This window comes from Xenopus laevis, chromosome 4S (genome assembly GCF_017654675.1).
Source record: "Xenopus laevis strain J_2021 chromosome 4S, Xenopus_laevis_v10.1, whole genome shotgun sequence".
NCBI lineage: Eukaryota > Metazoa > Chordata > Amphibia > Anura > Pipidae > Xenopus > Xenopus laevis.
The window spans coordinates 9,913,899-9,932,717 of NC_054378.1; the positions used below are offsets into that span (position 1 = coordinate 9,913,899).

General features: G+C 37.1%; 1 protein-coding gene across 2 annotated transcripts in view; it reads left to right on the top strand.

The window, feature by feature from the left end:
* The window catches only part of elp4.S (elongator acetyltransferase complex subunit 4 S homeolog), a 190,457-nt gene that overhangs the window by 121,471 nt on the left and 50,167 nt on the right, over nucleotides 1–18,819 (top strand). For both annotated transcript variants that reach the window (XM_041591386.1, NM_001094894.1), the window contains 1 exon segment: nucleotides 6,192–6,298. In XM_041591386.1, the coding sequence (XP_041447320.1) occupies nucleotides 6,192–6,298 (107 nt within the window).

Below are 18,819 nucleotides of genomic sequence, written 5' to 3' on the forward strand. Positions count from 1 at the left end.
TTACATTTTGTTTAAATGGGCAGATTAGATGTCCGAATATTTATATGCTTTACATTTTCTGAAGAAATTAACATTCCATGCATTGTCACATTATGTTGATGCCATTGTCAAGAAATAGTTGAATGAACACGCACTCCTGCGACACAACAAGTTGTCTTAAATGTCCTAGGACATTTGATTTTAACCTTTGGAATAAAGAACGACATTTTATCCAACTTGGTGGGGCACATTTACTATTGGTCGAATATCGAGGGTCAGGGCCGCGCCGCACAGGCGCCCAAGGCAAGCCGGCGGACGCGGCGCCGGTTCAGCACAAGTTCGCATGCGCAAGGTGGCGCTCGCGTGCGCATGCGGTGGTTTTTACTTCTTTTGCTCTTCTGCGCATGCGCGAATTGGTGCGAATGTGTGCATGCGGAGAGAAATGTATTCGCGCATATGCGCAGGAGCACAAGAATACGTACGAACCGCAAAGAGTCGGCACTGGACTGGGGGAAGGCGACAGAGGAGGTGCGTGCCTGGCGCCCCCCCCCAGCTATTCGCCCTAGGCACGTGTCTACTCTGCCTACCCCTAGTTCCGGCCCTGTCGAGGGTTAATTAACCCTCAATATTCGGGATTTGCTGCAATTCGTTCGCTCGAACGATTGTAGGAAAAATCGTTCGATCGAACGATTTTCCTTCGATCAGAAATTGCTAGGAAAGCCTATAGGGACCTTCCCCATAGGCTAACATTGTACCTCGGTAGGTTTCAGGTGGCGGAGTAGGTGGTCGAAGTTTTTTTTAAAGAGACAGTACTTCGACTATCGAATGGTCGAATAGTCGAACGATTTTTAGTTCGAATCATTTGATTCGTAGTCGATGGTCGAAGTAAAAAAAAAAATTAAAATTCGAAGTTTTTTTCCTTCTAATCCTTCACTCGAGCTAAGTAAATGTGTGTGTCGTAGGAGTGCGTGCTCATTCAACTATTTCTTTGCATCTTACCCCAAACTACGGGTTATGGGCGCTGCACCTGGGCCACCTTTCTTCATTGGTGAGTGCGAACAACACTTATATTGTTTGAATTAATTTGCCAAGAATGCTAAACCCTTAAGAGAAGGACCTGGGGCCACGCACCCAGGTCAACTTCTAAGCTGGGTGAGGTTCAGTCTTTTTTTTAGAATTTGGAGCATTTACTTTTTGGATAGAGCCGCAGGTTTTTTTTCTGTGCTTGATGCCATTGTCACGAACAGTAGTCGTGCCGCCAAGTAGCGATGACAGATTCCTGACAGTCAAGATGGGTTCTTTTATCTTTTCTGTTAGATAGGGAACTGCCTCAATGTATTCTTCTATAAACTTAATATTTGACAATTAAAAATAAGTATTGTAAAAATTATAATTAGAACAAAAAAAAAAATTTTCATTCTCCTGACCTTTAAAGTCACTTAAGTCAAGCAACTTTTAAGAAGTGGACAACTGAATTCTTGAGCCAGTTGATTCAAAGGAAAGAAGCAAAAGCCAGGGAAGAATGAGTTTTATTAGTATCACATTAAAATGATGTCATACAAATATGTCTGTAGAGCCTTTGAGAAGGCTGAATCTAAAGAAATCACTTTGAGGATAACCTCTGGCCTGTGGGCATCTAATTCCACAGCCCTTCCGTAGAAGAGCTGCTTTTTTCTTAATGCCCTATGGGTGACAGTGAATAGAATTCACTTTAAGTTTCCGTCTGATACCATTTCACCCCCTTGAACAAGTCAAGATTTAGCCACATTTAGTTACATTTGCAAATGATGTACCTGGACCCAATGCATATATATCATAGCCAAGGAACCATGAGGAATCCGTAAAATAAATCTGTAAAAGTAATGCTACATGATGTCATTTAAAAACTGTACTTGTGTATTATTATGTAATAATATGAGGATAATACAAGTTACTTGTATAAAACAAATCAACCCACAGCCTCCTTGGTAACTTTTAGGGGCAGATTTATCAAGGGTCGAAGTGAATTCGAGGGAATTTTGGAAGTAAAAAAATTCGAAATTCAAAGTAATTTTTTGGATACTTCGACCATCGAATAGGATACTACGACTTCAAATTTACTTCGAATTCGCTTTGAAGTAAAATAGTTTGAATATTCGTTAATCGAAGTACTGTCTCTTAAAAAAAAAAACTTCTACTTCAATAGTTCGCCAAATTTAACCTGCCGAAGTGCAATGTTAGCTTATGGCAGGGATCCCCAACCTTTTGAACCCATGAGCAACATTCAGAAGTAAAAGGAGTTGGGGAGCAACACTAGCATGAAAAATGTTCCTGGGGTGCCAAATAAGTGCTGTGATTGGCCATCCTCTTAGCCCTTTGTGGATTGTCAACCTACATTGAGACTCTGTTTGGCAGTACAACTGGTTTTTATGTTTTTATACAACCAAAACTTGCCTCCAAGCCTGGAATTCAAAAATAAGCTCCTGCTTTGAGGCCACCGGGAGCAACATCCAAGGAGTTGGAGAGCAACATGTTACTCACAAGATACTGGTTGGGGATCACTGGCCTATGGGGACCTTCTAATGCATTTTTCTAAGTCTTTTTAAGCATCGAAGTAAAATCGGACGCTAGAATCGTTCGATCGAACGATTTTACTTTGATCATTCGATGGCCAAATTCGGTGAAAAATCCTTCGACTTCGATATTCGAAGTATTTTAATTCAATGGCCGAATTTCAAAGTATTTTTTACTTCGAAATTCGACCCTTGATAAATCTGCCTCTTAATGACTTTATTTTACAAATTGTTTGGGTTTGCATTATTCCCTATATATAGTCCGGTAGTGGGCAGTCATAAAACAGTTTATAATCCAACTTGATGCTTCCCGACATATTATTCAGTATAACAAATTATGATGTCATATGATGTCATATAATAATAAAAGTCTGTGGAGTCATTGGTCAGTCCGGTAGGCCATGAAAGAGGTTCTCATCTGAAGTGTCAGCCTCCACCTGAACAGCATTTGTCCACTTCATGTAAATCAGCTGGAACCATTTCATGCTTTTGATTACAGGTATGGGACCTGTTATCCATAATGCTCGGGACCTGGGGTTTTCTGGATAATGGATCTTTCTGTAATTTGGATCTTCATACCATAAGTCTACTGGAAAATCTAGTAAACAGCAAATAAACCCAATGGTTTTGCTTCCAATAAGGATTAATTATATTTAGTTGGGATCAAGTACAAGCTACTGTTTTATCATTACAGAGAAATAATACATATTTAAAAATTTGGATTATTTTGATAAAACTGAGCTCTGTAATTCAGAGCTTTCTGGATAATGAGTTTCCGGATATCGCATCCCATACCTGTATTTTCAGGAATACATATAGTAAATTATTGTTCCAGGAATGGGTTCACTTGCTGTTTTGGGCTCAGAAAGAATTTTGGCTTTTATTTGTAGTACAGGTATGGGATCCATTATGCGGAAACCCTTTATCCAGAAAGCTCCAAATGACGGAAAGGCCGTCTCCCATAGACTCCATTGTAATCAAATAATCCAGATTTTTAAAACCGATTTCCTTTTTCTGTGTAATAATAAAACAGTAGCTTGTACTTGATCCCAACTAAGATATAATTAATCCTTATTGGAAGCAAAACCAGCCTATTGGGTTTATTTAATGTTTATATGATTTTCTAATAGACTTAAATTATGAATATCCAAATTATGGTCTGTTATCCGGAAAACCCCAGGTCCTGAGAATTCTGGATAACAGGTTCCATACCTTTATTTAAAAGGTCCTTATTGTGTGTAATGTATTTTTGCTTTTAGATGAGAACAAGGTTACCAATAACTGATTGTATATTGTACAGATATGGGACCTGTTATGCAGAATGCTTGGGACCTGGGGTTTTCCAGATAACGGATCTTTCCGTAATTTTGGTCTTTATGCCTTAACTCTACTAGAAATTAATTTAAACATTAAATAAACCCAATAGGCTGGTTTTGCCTCCAATAAGGATTAATTATATCTTAGTTGGGATCAAGTACAAGCGACTGTTTTGTTAGTATAGAGAAAAAGGAAATCATTTTTAAAAATGTGGATTATTTGGATAAAATGGAGTCTATGGGAGACATCCATTCTGTAATTCGGAGCTTTCTGGATATCGGGTTTCCAGATAAGGGATCCTTTACCTGCACTATTATTATTTTATGTTATAAAGCATGTTTCATGTTTAAAACTAAAACCTGTTCCATGCATACTTTTCTCAACGCACATCAGAATATCCTGCGTGTAATTTTTTTTTAAATTTAAATAATTCTCAATAGCAATAAACTTTTAATTGCAACTTTTCATATATGAGATTCATGGCTGCAACTCTCTAAAAAAGATAATTGGAATTTTTAAATCGTATTTTCTAACCTAAACATTTCATTACAAGTCATTAATTGCCCGGTAAAGTCTTTAAATTCTTTGAAAAATGTCTCTGATTCAAAGATTTTGTAGTTTTTTTTGTTTAAAAAAAAAAACTTGATTTAAAAAAAAAGGGTTAACGTGTTCAAAGTGAAATCTGAATAGCAATGAATAGCAAACAGTTTAAATTCAGGGAGGTGCTTTGCTTTTGCATAAATTAGTGCCATTATTATAGTGGTAAATACACTGTAGTCCCATGGTAACCTTGTTAAGATTCAAATGCTTTTTTAGAGTCTGCCTGGAGAATGCCAGTTTTATGCCTGGACGGAATCGGAGAACTTTTCAAGAATGTTCTTTTACGTGTTTATTTTGAACGTCTCCATTAATTTCACCTCTAAACTAATTTTTTTATATATATTTGGGCATATTGAGGACCTAATAAATCATAAAAATAAATAAACTGATTTATTTAATATTCCGAGGAAGATTCACGATTGGAAATATATATATATTTGGGCATATTGAGGACCTAATAAAGCATAAAAATAATCAAACTGATTTATTTAATATTCAGAGGATGATTCACGATTGGAAATATATATATTTGGGCATATTGAGGACCTAATAAAGCATAAAAACAATCAAACTGATTTATTTAATATTCCGAGGAAGATTCACGATTGGAAATATATATATATTTGGGCATATTGAGGACCTAATTAAAGCATAAAAACAATCAAACTGATTTATTTAATATTCAGAGGACGATTCACGATTGGAAATATATATATATTTGGGAATATTGAGGACCTAATAAAGCATAAAAATGATCAAACTGATTTATTTAATATTCCGAGGAAGATTCACGATTGGAAATATATATATATTTGGGCATATTGAGGACCTAATTAAAGCATAAAAATGATCAAACTGATTTATTTAATATTCAGAGGAAGATTCACGTTTGGAAATAAACTACAATATTTGAGCTGAAAGAAGGGTAAAATCTCTGTTATGAAACCTAAACGGTGACCATTTTTTGTAGTTATCAGCCGTGGAAAATTACCCCTGGGTTGTTTAGAAATTATTTTAGGCAGCACAAAAAAAAACAAAAAACATCCAGCGTCCTTGTCAGAAGAGATCAGCATAAATTTCCCTTGACAGAACGCCAGGCTGGCAGTCTACCTATGGCATTTAGAACCCTGCAAAGGGAGACGGAACATTTAACATGTGAATTTCCCGGTTCTTTATTTTCTTTTTAAATACATTGACTGAGGACCTTGTTTGTTTTTTTAAAAAAATATCTTCCGTCGTCTAGTCAGTGGTAAATGATAAGAGCCTTTATTAATACTTCGTTGCTGATCAGTTCCCCACAAACCACGTTTTGTTGGCTGCTTACTGGTGCAGTTAATAAAATAAAGATTACTCCACGGAGCCGTGGGCAGCTTGCAAGTCGATATCGGCGTTTGCTTACTGTAAATACGAGGAGAAATCCCACACAAATTGTCTGTAGCTGTGACAAGTATTAAGATCCGTCTTTACATCTGTACATCTGTAGCGAAGTGCAATTAGTTTCCCTTGCACAAGGATTCCTGTATCTTATTCTGCCTCATTACTTGGGCATAATCACGCTGCTTGCTTGAGTGGCCTCAGTAGCAAGTTCCAGTCTAAATAAGGAAAGGAGGGTGAATGTGTGCAAATATACGGAGATTGCCTTCCGAGACTGTTAATTTATGCGTCCAGCAGAAGCAGGTTTTTTTGTTTTTTTTCCTTTCTAATTTTTTGTCTTTCTTTTATTTTCCTTTTTGCTTGTTCAAGGTTTGCTCCATGTCCATCAGATTCCTCGACTTAACAGTTTGATCTCGGACGGGTCAGACACCAAGGATTTGGCTTTTAAGTTAAAGAGAAAGATTTTCGCTATTGAGGTGAGTATTTTGAGATATTCCTTCCTCATCCCCCCCCCCCCCCCAAACCAAAAAAAAAAGTCCAAATCCCTGGGACAGAAGTTTTTTCATTTTAATAAAGTTATACAATATAAACAATTCTATATTGTTGCATTGATTTTACCCGGAATCCCTATGACTTGTAGGAATGCACTGAATCCAGGATTCGGTTCAGGATTCGGCCATTTTCAGCAGGATTCTGCCCGGCCGACCCGAAACCCTAATTTACATATGCAAATTAGGGGTTTGGAGTGAAATCGCATGACTTTTTGTCACAAAACAAGGAAATAAAAGATGTTTTCCCCCTTCCCATCCCTAATTTGAATATGCAAATTAGGATCCCGTTCGGTATTCGGACGAGTCTTTAGCGAAAAACTCGGGGGTTAGGCCAAATCCAAAATAGTGGATTCGGTGCATCCCTACTGATTTGTGTTTTTTATTTCTATGTAAATTGAAGCGTCTTCTGACAAGGACGCTGGATGGTGACTTTTTTTGGATTTGGAGTGAAATCGCGTGACTTTTTTTCACAAAACAAGGAAATAAAAGATGTTTTCCCCCTTCCCATCCCTAATTTGCATATGCAAATTAGGGTTCGGTGTTCGGATGAATCTTTAGCGAAAAATCCGGGGGTTCGGCCGAATCCAAAATAGTGGATTCGGTGCATCCCTACTGATTTGTGTTTTTTATTTCTATGTAAATTGCTTAAATGTTTTTTTTTTAATGAAGATGGAAAGCAGAATAGACACTGATTTATTTTTGTTTTTTTTTTAACTATATTCTAATTTACATTCAGAATGTTAGATTCCCAAATTCTGTAAAGCCCTCGAATGTATCTGAGATATAATTTATAAATAATTTAAAGTTTGTTAAATTTTCCACAAATTTTTGAATTCTTCAGTCTTTCATTCTTAAATTACTAACCATTGAAAAGATTGGGAATGTTTGGGGGTAACATTTGGGGGGAGGGCCTAGTTACTATAAGGGCTTTGCCTTTAATGACTGTAGGTAGAGTGTAAGGATTACTTGCTAAACAAAACCATTAAATCGCCTCCACAAACTACTTTCCTTAATCTCCTTTCAACTGAAAAGCTTTTAAATACCCCACTTGTCTTAACGGCTTGAAACTAGAAAAAGAGGGAATTGCCACTAATAAATTAGCATATTTTTAGCCTGTCCGTAGATAATGGCCAATGTAGCTTGGCATGGCTTTGGTCTCTGGGACGTCACCCTTAAGTGACCACTGTGGCCCTTTGGTGACCTCTACAGCTGACCACTTGCTTAGTAAACTTAGCTGTTGTCTTTGCACATTAGCAACTGGAACTGCCCCATAAATCACAAAAAAAAAGTCCTATCAAGTGACAAATTAAGATGCCCTCCTACCAACTAATGCTCGTCAATGTGTTTAATTATCTAACCTCCTTGGCAGTAGTTAATTGTTAATCACGCAGTTAGTCCTTCAAGCAGGTCTTCTCCAGAGGTTCATTTAGAAAGGATAGTCCCTTAAGAAGCTAATGAAGGCCCTGCTGCATCAAAGAGTTGGCCTTCCTTTTATTATTTCTGGGCAGAAGAAAGACTTCTGAGTTGTTTCCAAAAATGAACAGACCTTTCTTTTGAGAAGTCGCCTTCAGTTGAAATGTATATATCCCAATATGCTAAAGCACCCTTGTGCTTTGTTTAGTAGGACTCGGATCTGTCAGTAAGGTCTAGTTTTAAATAATAAGAGAATCATTTTTATTTTGTGGTTACATAAAGTAAGTATATACTATATATGCCTCTGAAAACATGTATTTATGCAAGTTAAATGGCCAAACAGCACAGCGTAAATGCAAGGACCATCCCTAATGGCCACCTTCCTCTCGATTCTTTTTGTCTTTCTCCTCAAAGACTGTATCTATCATGGCCAGTAAGGTACAGCAAATGTAGAAACTCAATTTGCGAGCACTCACCCACCTATGTCCCACTGGTCCAGAACAACACCTGTGCTACAACATAAATGGCCTCCCCGGATCCAGACGTGCGTGACATATAATTAACAGTAGTGATATGGAGCACACGGTGATTAGGAAGAATTCAAACTTTCTTTATTGGAAATCCTTTAAAATCATCAGTACATTGTGTGGATATGACTTCTTCCCCACACTTCACGCGTTTCGTGGCGTTTCGTGGCGTTTCGCCACTTCCTCACTTCCCCAATAAGGTACAGCACTTATGCAAAAACTCAGTGGATGCCCTCGACACTTGCACATTATGGGGGTTATTTATCAAAGTCCGAATTTATCTCAGTATTTTCTCCTACAAACTCCGATCAAATCCGCTCGGTTTTTTGCGCTTATTTATTATTTCATTTTCCCGAAAATTAGATTTTCAAGGTTTTTTTCAGATTCTCATTAGATTTTCCAGATTTTTTTCGGATTTTCCACCCGAAAACTCAGATTTTTGCCCGAAAACCCTGAAAACTTGCCCGAAACCTAGCACACATCACAAAATCATTCAGACTACTCCCATTGACTTATATGCAACCTCGACAGGTCTGAGATGGCGAATTTTCTGATTCAGACATTTCCATCCTCTGGGGTTTAATAAATTCTGAAAAATTTGTGATTTTTTTAAAAAGTCAGATTTTATTAAAAAAAAATCAAAATATTTTCATGATTTTTGCATGATTTAGTAAATAACCCCCTACGAGTCATAGAAGGCAAACTATAACATAGTGCAGTGGTCCCCAACCAGTGGCTCATGAGCAACAACTTGGTCACTAACCCCTTGAATGTTGCTCCCAGTGGCCTCAAATCAGTTGCTTATTTTTGAATTCCTGACTTGAAGGCAAGTTTTGGTTGGTAAAAACCATTTGTAATGCCAAACAGAGCCTCCTGTAGGCTGACATAGGGGCTACCAAACGGCCAAAAACAGCACTTATTTTGAACCGCCCAGAACATTTTTCATGCTTGTGTTGCTCCCCAACTCTCTGAATGTGGCTCACAGGTAATAAAGGTTGGGGACCCCTCCCAAAATGGATGTCAGTGATGTGAGCAAAAAAAGGGAATGGGGACGTGTTTATTTGCAGAAAACCGGTATTGGGACTGCATCTCTATGAATGTATATGACACTTGGGGGCATTCATTTGGGACTTTAAAATACATGGAATTTTTTGACACAATCCAAGGTAATAGTTTCTCTGACATCTTGTTATGAGTAATACTTATGTTTATCGCTTTTAAGAATTAGGGGTTTTTTTTGGTGAAAAAACCCTCAGATTTTTGCTCCAAATACTCCATCTAAAACTTAATATAAAAGTCAATGGCGGCTGTCCCTTTAACCTTTTGAAGATATTTTGGAGCTGTGGGGTGTTTTACGCTGGTTTTGGCTCAAAAACTTGATCAATTCTAGTCTTTCGAGTGTCAACCTAATAAAGTCATACTATTTTAATGAAAACTCACATTTTTTTTAGATTTTTTTGTTTTTAAACTTGAAAAATTTGAGGTTTTTTTCTGATCTGATTTTTTTCGACCTGAAATATTCGTAAATAAGCCAATTGCGTGAATGGGAGTTTGTTTCTGGTAAAATATGAGTAAGAAAACGAGATTTAGTAGATAACTCCCTCAAAGATAGTTTTTAGATAATTTGTTTTCTACTATATAACTCTTCATTCCAATGCAAGACACATCTTGCTGGGGGGGAGCAGGGAGGGGGTCCATGTAGGGTAGGGGATTTAATTAACGTTACCCCAATATAGAAATTATACAAGCACCTTTTTATTTCTGCCTCACTATCCCGTTTCAGTATATCTTTCCTATTGCTCTGCTGGTGTAATGCCTAACAAATCAGAGAATAATAGTGACCAGCACTTTCCTTATTGCCGGTTTCAATGGCACTTATTTGTAACAGAATTTGGTAACAATAAACTTAGAAAAGTCCATTGAATTTTGAGATTCCCTGTTTGCTTTCCTTAGGCAGGAGAATCATTATCATGTCAAATGCACCGCAGGGAATGCACAAGTGCAGCTCATATCCTGCAGCATATCCTGGGTATATTGTGCATTCTTTAAGGGAAACAGTCGTGGTAACAAACTTTTTTTTTTTATGTATGGTAACAAATAGGGGCAGATTTATCAAGGGTCGAAGTGAATTCGAAGGAATTTTCGAAGTTAAAAAATTTGAAATTCAAAGTAATTTTTTGAATACTTCGACCATCGAATAGGATACTACAACTTCGAATTTACTTTGATACGAAGTAAAAAATCGTTCGACCATTCGATAATCGAAGTACTGTCTCTTTAGAAAAACCTCAACTTCAATACTTCGCCAACTTAAACCTGCCGAAGTGCTATGGGGACCTTCCAAAGCAACTTTCTAAGTTTTTTTTATTCGAAGGAAAATCGTACGATCGTACAATAAAATTGTTAGAATTGTACGATTCGAAGCAAGATCGGAGCAGGATCGTACTACGATCGGAATACGATTGTACGATGAATAAAATCCTTTGAATTCGAATGTCGGAGGATTCTATTCGATGGTTGAATTTCGAAGTATTTTCCACTTCGAAATTCGACCCTTGATAAATCTGCCCCTAAGTGTACATATGTGTAAACAACTATGAGCTAATAATGAAACGCTCTCAATGTTTTGTTGATCGTTTACTATTAGTTGTTATTAGTAGAAAACCACAGGAAGTTATTTCGACAAAGTGGTTGTTTTTTCTAAAATTTTCTAAGAATTGGAAATCTTCAGTTGCAACAATTTTCTATTTAAATAAAAAAACTCATGAGTACAAATGCAGCTATTTTGTGTAGTGCCCCTATAAATGGATAGTTTCGATTGACTTTTGGTGTGATATCGACGTCAATATTGCAGTTGTTTTTTGTTTTTGAATTATTTTGTTTTTGCTGGCAGCTCTTCATTTTGGAATTTGTGCAACTTTCTCAGACAACCCGCCATCGCGCTCTTCTTAATTTGTTATCTTTTAAATAATAATAATGACTCAAATGCAAAACACTCAAGGCGTCGTAGGAATCTTGGCTTCTATATTGTTTCATTGGTACATTCCAGAAGTGCTTTCAATCGCAATTACATTTATAAATCATTGAAAATTTCAATTTATGTAGAATTACATTCTCTTTCATTAATTAATATTTCTTCATTTTTAATTGTTTGGGTAGCGTTGCCTTTACATTATATGTTTGATGAAAGCAGTACAGGTAGCAGGTCGGGTCTTGGGTCTAAATAAAAGCAAGTTTGACGTATTTAAATCTATATTTCCTGTTTTTTTTTTTTTGCCCCGCCCGCTTCTGTCGCTGCCAGTTTTCGGCAACAGCAGTCCAGTTTAATGGTGCTCAGCTGGTATCAGGTCAGGTTGCAAGTAAAAATATGGGTTCAAGTTCTGGTTTAAATAATTGGACCCATGCAGGACTTTACCTTTGGGCAGTAATGAGTGAAACTGCATGGTTTTGCTTCACTGAAAAAAATTGAGGAAATAATGCAAATTGGAATCATTTTCTTTCCTGTGCCAAATGCATTTCTGTCAATGTTTCATTCAAAAATGATGTCCATAGGGGCAGATTCACTAAAGGGCGAATTGTCGCCAGCGGACGCTTTGCCTCACTTCGCGCCACTTCGCCAGGAGAAAATTCATTACCACTACGGTAATTCACTAAAAAGCGAAGTTGCGTCCTCAGTGCCAAAAGCTGGCGACTTTTTGGCAATGCGAACGTTTGAATAGGGCAGATACATTAAAGTTGTATGGACGTCTTTATTAGAGATGTTGGTGCAAATGCTTGAAGTGGCCACTTTTTATTACAAATGTCCAAGGAACCTTTAATGCATTTCCGGCAGACAGGATATGATGTAACTGATATAAAATTGAGGAAGATGCAGCTTCATTTTAGCAGTTTGTCTGGTCTAAGGTGGCGAAGTCAACTATGGCGAAAGAGGGAATGTTCAGTAAAATTCTCCAGAGCAAAAAGTCGCGAATTGTCGCCAACACCAGTTAGTAAATTGGCAATTTCCCTGCGGATGGAATGTCTGGCGAAATGTCGCTAGCGTCAGCCACTTTGCCCCTCAGTAAATCTGCCCCATAGACTCCAATGAGTGACAAAAAATCCGCGTGCTCCAAAAAAATTGACGCGCCACATCACATAAATAACAAAAATGATTTGACCCCGGAGACTTCAATGCAATTTTGCAAATTGTTGCCATTTTGCAAATTTTTGGCGAAGTGAAAAAGGTCAGATTCGCCCATTACTACTGATTTGCATTTGTTTTTTGTTTTATTTAAATTATGTGCAACCCCATTTTAATTATAAATTAATTCCCTCTGAAGAGAAATGTCCTGGTGCTGAATATGAATACAAATGAAAAAGATTGGTGCTGTCAACAAAACTTTATTGAAAAAATAAATTAAATTTTTGACTTTCCATGTGTTCTTAAAGGAATATTGTCATGGAAAACATGTTTTTTTCCAAACGCATCAGTTAATAGTTCTGCTCCAGCAGAATTCTGCACTGAAATCTGTTTCTCAAAAATTATATTTAATTTTGAAATCTGACATGGGGCTAGACATATTGTCAGTCTCCCAGCTGCCCCAAGTCATGTGACTTGTGCTCTGATAAACTTCAGTCACTCTGTACTTTTTAGGGCGGCTACTGGGGGAGAATAGTTGCCCAGCGACAAATCTTCGGGCGATTAATCTCCCCTAAATGCCTTCCCGCCAGCTAGAATGTAAATCGCTGGCGGGATAGCACTCATATCACTTCGGCTTTCCGAAGTCGCCTGAACTTTCCTCGTGAGGCAACTTCGGGCGACTTCCGAATACAAAGCGTTCCATCCCACCGGCAATTTACATTCTAGCCGGCGGGAAGGCATTTAGGGGAGATTAGTCACCCGAAGAAGAGCCGATTTGTCACTGGGCGTCTAATCTCCCCCAGTAGCCACGTCTGTCACCCTTACTGCTGTACTGCAAGTTGAAGTGATATTACTTCCCTCCCCCCCAGCAGCCAAACAACAGAACAATGGGAAGGTAACCAGATAGCAGTTCCCTAACACAAGATAACAGCTGCCTGGTAGATCTAAGAACAACGCTCAATAGTAAAATCCAGGTCCCACTGAGACACATTCAGTTACATTGAGTAGGAGAAACAACAGCCTACCAGAAAGCAGTTCCATCCTAAAGTGCTGGCTCTTTCTGAAAGCACATGACCAGGCAAAATGACCTGAGATGCACCTACACACCAATATTACAACTAAAAAAAATACACTTGCTGGTTTAAGAATAAAATTTATATTGTAGAGTGAATTATTTGCAGTGTAAACTGTCATTTAGAAATAAAAACGACATCATAAAAATCATGACCTTTTAATAAAGTGAGGGTCGAAACTTTGTTTTTAAAAAAAAAATACATTATCTTTCATGACAAGGCCCTGTTTCATTTTTAGTAATGTATATATTAAAACATACATCATTTTTGTTTTTTAAATATCAAAATTCACGCCTCACTAACTCGGAGAACAAAACCCAACTAATGTGAAATTTGTCTGTCTAATCCCATTTCTTCCCCACTTTGGAATCTTAATGAGGAGGAGATAAAAAACCATCATTTCACTTAAATTATTGTCTTGAATCTGCTGCAAAAGGTATAATCTGCGATTGGGCCAATTAGCGCACCCCCTAGTTAACGGAGCAGAGTCTTCTTGATTAGATGTGACACCAGTCTAGTTCCCAGCAATGTTTTACCAGGTAAGGCCTTCAGACTTCAAAGAGTTGGAGCCATCAGCAGGGCAAGGTTTGTAGGCCAGCTTAGGTCCGGTTGTTAATCTCCCTGCTAAAACCACAGCAGTCTTTGCACAAAACAAGCTTACACGACACAATCATGCGGTATTAAACTTTGGCTTGAGTCATGCCAATTCGCCTTTGATTTTCTGATGATCGGCTCAAAGATGGCTACATGACTAGACACACGCTAAAACTTTTCTGATTAGGTAACTTCTCCAAGTATTTCAAGCATTTGGAGACATTTCCCAGCTCAATGATATGATAACTGTTCATCCTTCTCTATGTCACACTAGGACCATGTTACTCAACTTGTAGCTTAAAGGGATCCTGTCATCGGAAAACATGTTTTTTTCAAAACGCATCAGTTAATAGTGCTGCTCCAGCAGAATTCTGCACTGAAATCCATTTCTCAAAAGAGCAAACAGATTTTTTTATATTCAATTTTGAAATCTGACATGGGGCTAGACATTTTTTCAATTTCCCAGCTGCCCCCAGTCATGTGACTTGTGCCTGCACTTTAGGAGAGAAATGCTTTCTGGCAGGCTGCTGTTTTTCCTTCTCAATGTAACTGAATGTGTCTCAGTGGGACATGGGCTTTTACTATTGAGTGTTGTTCTTAGATCTACCAGGCAGCTGTTATCTTGTGTTAGGGAGCTGTTATCTGGTTACCTTCCCATTGTTCTTTTGTTTGGCTGCTGGGGGGGAAAAGGGAGGGGGGTGATATCACTCCAACTTGCAGTACAGCAGTAAAGAGTGATTGAAGTTTATCAGAGCACAAGTCACATGACTTGGGGCAGCTGGGAAATTGACAATATGTTTAGCCCCATGTCAGATTTCAAAATTAAATATAAAAAAATCTGTTTGCTCTTTTGAGAAATGGATTTCAATGCAGAATTCTGCTGGAGCAGCGCTATTAATTGATTCATTTAAAAAAAAAAAAAAGAAATTCCCATGACAGTATCATCATCACCATTTATTTATATAGCGTTGTCAAGAAACACAGTATCCCTTTAAAATCCTATGTGTATACATAGACATCTGTTTAAATCCCTTAAAGTGGCCATACACGGGCAGATTAAAGCTGCCGATACAGGTCCTTTAGACCGATTCGTGGGGGCTCCCGATGGGTCCTCCTGATCGATATGAGGTTAAAAATCGTCCAGATATCGATCAGCAAGTTTGATTTTTTTTCTGCGATCCAGGACCCCATTGGCTAGTTGATGCAGTCCTGTGATCTGTCTACGCCCATTTGCAGTATTGTAATCCGATTGTCCGGATTCACCCAATATCACCCAGCCATTAGGGGGCATATCGGTTTAAGATCCTGGCCAAACGAGTGGATCTAATAGTGTATGGCCACCTTTACTCAAATACTCTAGCTTGTAGCTCCAAAATGAGGGATTAAAGGCTTGGTAGCTATTGTTAACTCCTGCCATCATCAGCTATACTCAGAATGGCAGTGCAGATGGTTTCATTTTTAAAAAAAAACCCTCCCTAGGTTTGCCGTGAATTTTACAGGAAAGAAAAAGGCAAAAACCTTGTTTTAGAGCCGTTGTCATTGCAATACAGTTCTCTTGGAATCTCTTAGCGATGTCATATTCCCCAGCGAACGATTTTACATTGCCAGCAGCGCTAAACATTCACAAAAACGCCATTTTAAATAACACTTGCGATTTTTAATTACATTCCTGCTTTAGTATGTTATGGAATGATTAATTCTAAGCAACTTTTTAGTTGGCCTTCGTTTTTTTCTTTTTTATATTTTTTGAATTATTTGCCTTCTTCTTCTGACTCTTTCGAGCTTTCAATTAGGGGTCATTGTCCCCATCTAGAATCAAATGCTCTTTAAGGCTACACATTTAGGGGGTTATTTATCAACGGTCATGTGATTTTTTTTAATTCTAATAAATACGAATGCATTCACAATTCAAATGGGAGGTTATTTATGAATAAATTTGAACATCTAACCTCAAATTAAATAGGAACAACCTGAAAATTTGAATCCTAATTTGAATTGAGTTTTCTCTGGGGAAAAAAACCTCGGATGTCAGGAAGGTTATTAACATCTTCTGATGGGTCAACGGACCTCTGCCAATGTCTTTTACATGAACCCGACAGGTTTTAGGTGGCGAATAATATAGAGAAATGTTTCCATGGTCAAGGTAGATAAATCTTACATTTGAATTCAAATCGAGTTGGTGGTTTTAAATTCGAAATTGTGGGATTTTGACCAAAAACACAATTCAAAAATTTAAATTTACCATTCAAATTTGATTTTACCATTCGAGCTGTAGTAAATCTGCCCCTTTATTTTATTGCTATTTTTTATTACTCATCTTTCTATTCAGGCCTCTCCTATTCATATTCCTGTCTCTTATTCAAATCAACGCATAGTTATTAGGGGAATTTGGACACTGCAAAAACACTGCAGATTAAATTAAAATTTTTGGCTCAATATACTGTATAATATTATCCGTTAAAATCAAGCAAAGCTCAGAAGGTTCATTTGTTTTCAAAAAATAGTTTTCAGCCTAACAATTTGCCGAAATACGTTCTTGCATAAAATAGGGGCCGTGCGGTTACATTGCCATTGGTTATTTAGCCATGTGTCCCATGAAATAAGCAGTGGCTTAGAAGAGCTTTGCTTATTGTGTGCAGCTTGTTGCCAGTTGGTGTGTAATTCACTTTTTTTTTGAGGAGTAAATAAACCACGTCTTCCTTTAACAGCTCAATTAGCATTTCTTTGACATTCAGGTAAGTGTAATGTTCTCTGGATTAAGAAGAAGCCTCAGGCAGTCCTGGTGTTGTTGCAGTTTCTCAAGGTTTATGCAATCTCTAAATATTTCCCTCCTTAGCTTACTGTCACCCATCTTTGTAGGCCATTATAGCAATATCAATATTGTACAGGTGGGTTATAAACACCCAACAGATGCAGTATTTGTTTTATGCAATTACACTAGATGTACAATAAATATACTATTCATTCCAATCAACTCTTCAGTGAATTAGCATTTGCCTGCAGGCTATTACAGTTTAGGTATTTAAATTATATAGTGAATAAAGTACCCCCTCTTGTAAAATATAAGGATATTATAAGTAACCGAGGAGTTCCATGACCATATAACCATTTTATACAGGTCATGGAATTTCTAATATCCATATATTTTTCAACTTGGGGTACTTTATTATAATACACAAATTTCAGTGAGTCATGTGACAGAAATGACATCAAAACTCACCGTTTATAACTGATGACATCAGAACTCACCGTTTATAAGGATATCATTTACAGGATATTCATGGCTTTTGTGTATTATATCCAGAATAATACTCCAGCTTTTCCCCTGGGAATATTAATCACAATCAGATGACTATTTGGGGCAGAGACACACGCAAAGATTCTGGGAGATTTATTGCCTGGCGATAAATCGCCTCTTCTTCAGGCGAATAATCTCCCCAAACTGCCTTCCCGCCAGCTAGAATCTAATTCGCCGGTGGCACTCAGTGTGCTTCGTTTTCCGAAGTTGCCTCACGAGGAAACTTTGGGCGACTACGGAAAATGAAGCGCTCCCGCCGTCAATTCTAGCCAGCGGGAAGGTAGTTCGGGGAGATAAGTCGACAGAACTAAATCTCCCCGAATCTTCGCGTGTGTCTCTGCCCTTATGGAGTTTTTTTTTTTACTACATACAACGTTGTCACAGTAATAATAGATTGTATAAAGCAGATAAATTTTCCATCAAAGATACTTAGGGAAATGAAAAAGTTGTTGATGTTCTGGGAAATTTCTATAAATCTATAAATATTTTAGACTTTATATATATACTGTATATATATATATATATATATATATATATATATATATATATATATATATATATATATATATATATATATATATATATATATATATATATATATATACACACATATCCATTATCCAGAAAGCTTCATATAATGGAAAGGCCGTCTCCCATAGACTCCACTTTATCCAAGTAATCCAGATTTTTTAAAACTGATTTCCTTTTTCTCAGTAATAATAAAACAATAGGTTGTACTTGATCCAAACTAAGATATAATTAATCCTTATTGGAAGCAAAACCAGCCTATTGGGGTTATTTAGGGGCAGATTTATCAAAAATAGAGGTCTGTGAGGTTTTTTTCTACTTCGAATAAACTCACAATTTAAAAAAAACTTGAATGTTTGTTTATTTATGAAAAAAATCCAAATGTAAAAAAATTCAATCGAAGACAAACGTAAAAGAAAACAATGTTTTTTTTCGAGTTTATAGGTTTAGAAACTAGAATTTTTCGAGTTTCTAGGCTTTACACACTCAAATTTGTGAGTTTACAATTTCGAATTAAAACTCAAATTTAATGGCTTGAATTTTGCCTAGGGCAACTCCCATTGACTTCTACATGAACTCGCCAACTTTTAGATGCCAATTTTTTTTACATTCGAGTTTTTGAGGTTTTTTTTTGCTTAATAAATACCAGACATCCAAGTTTTTGAAAACATAATTTCTAGTAGACTTAAGGTATGACACACGAGCTGGCAAAAACAATTATATGGATATTTCCTGCAAAAACAAATGGCAGTAGATAAATAAGCCAAATAGAATAGCATTAAAATGAAGCACATTTGTAACCATTTTTACAGATTTTTCTACCTTAATGCTTTAGAGACTAAACACCATGTTCACAATACCACAAAATGTTGACCTAATCCCAAATCTGATCC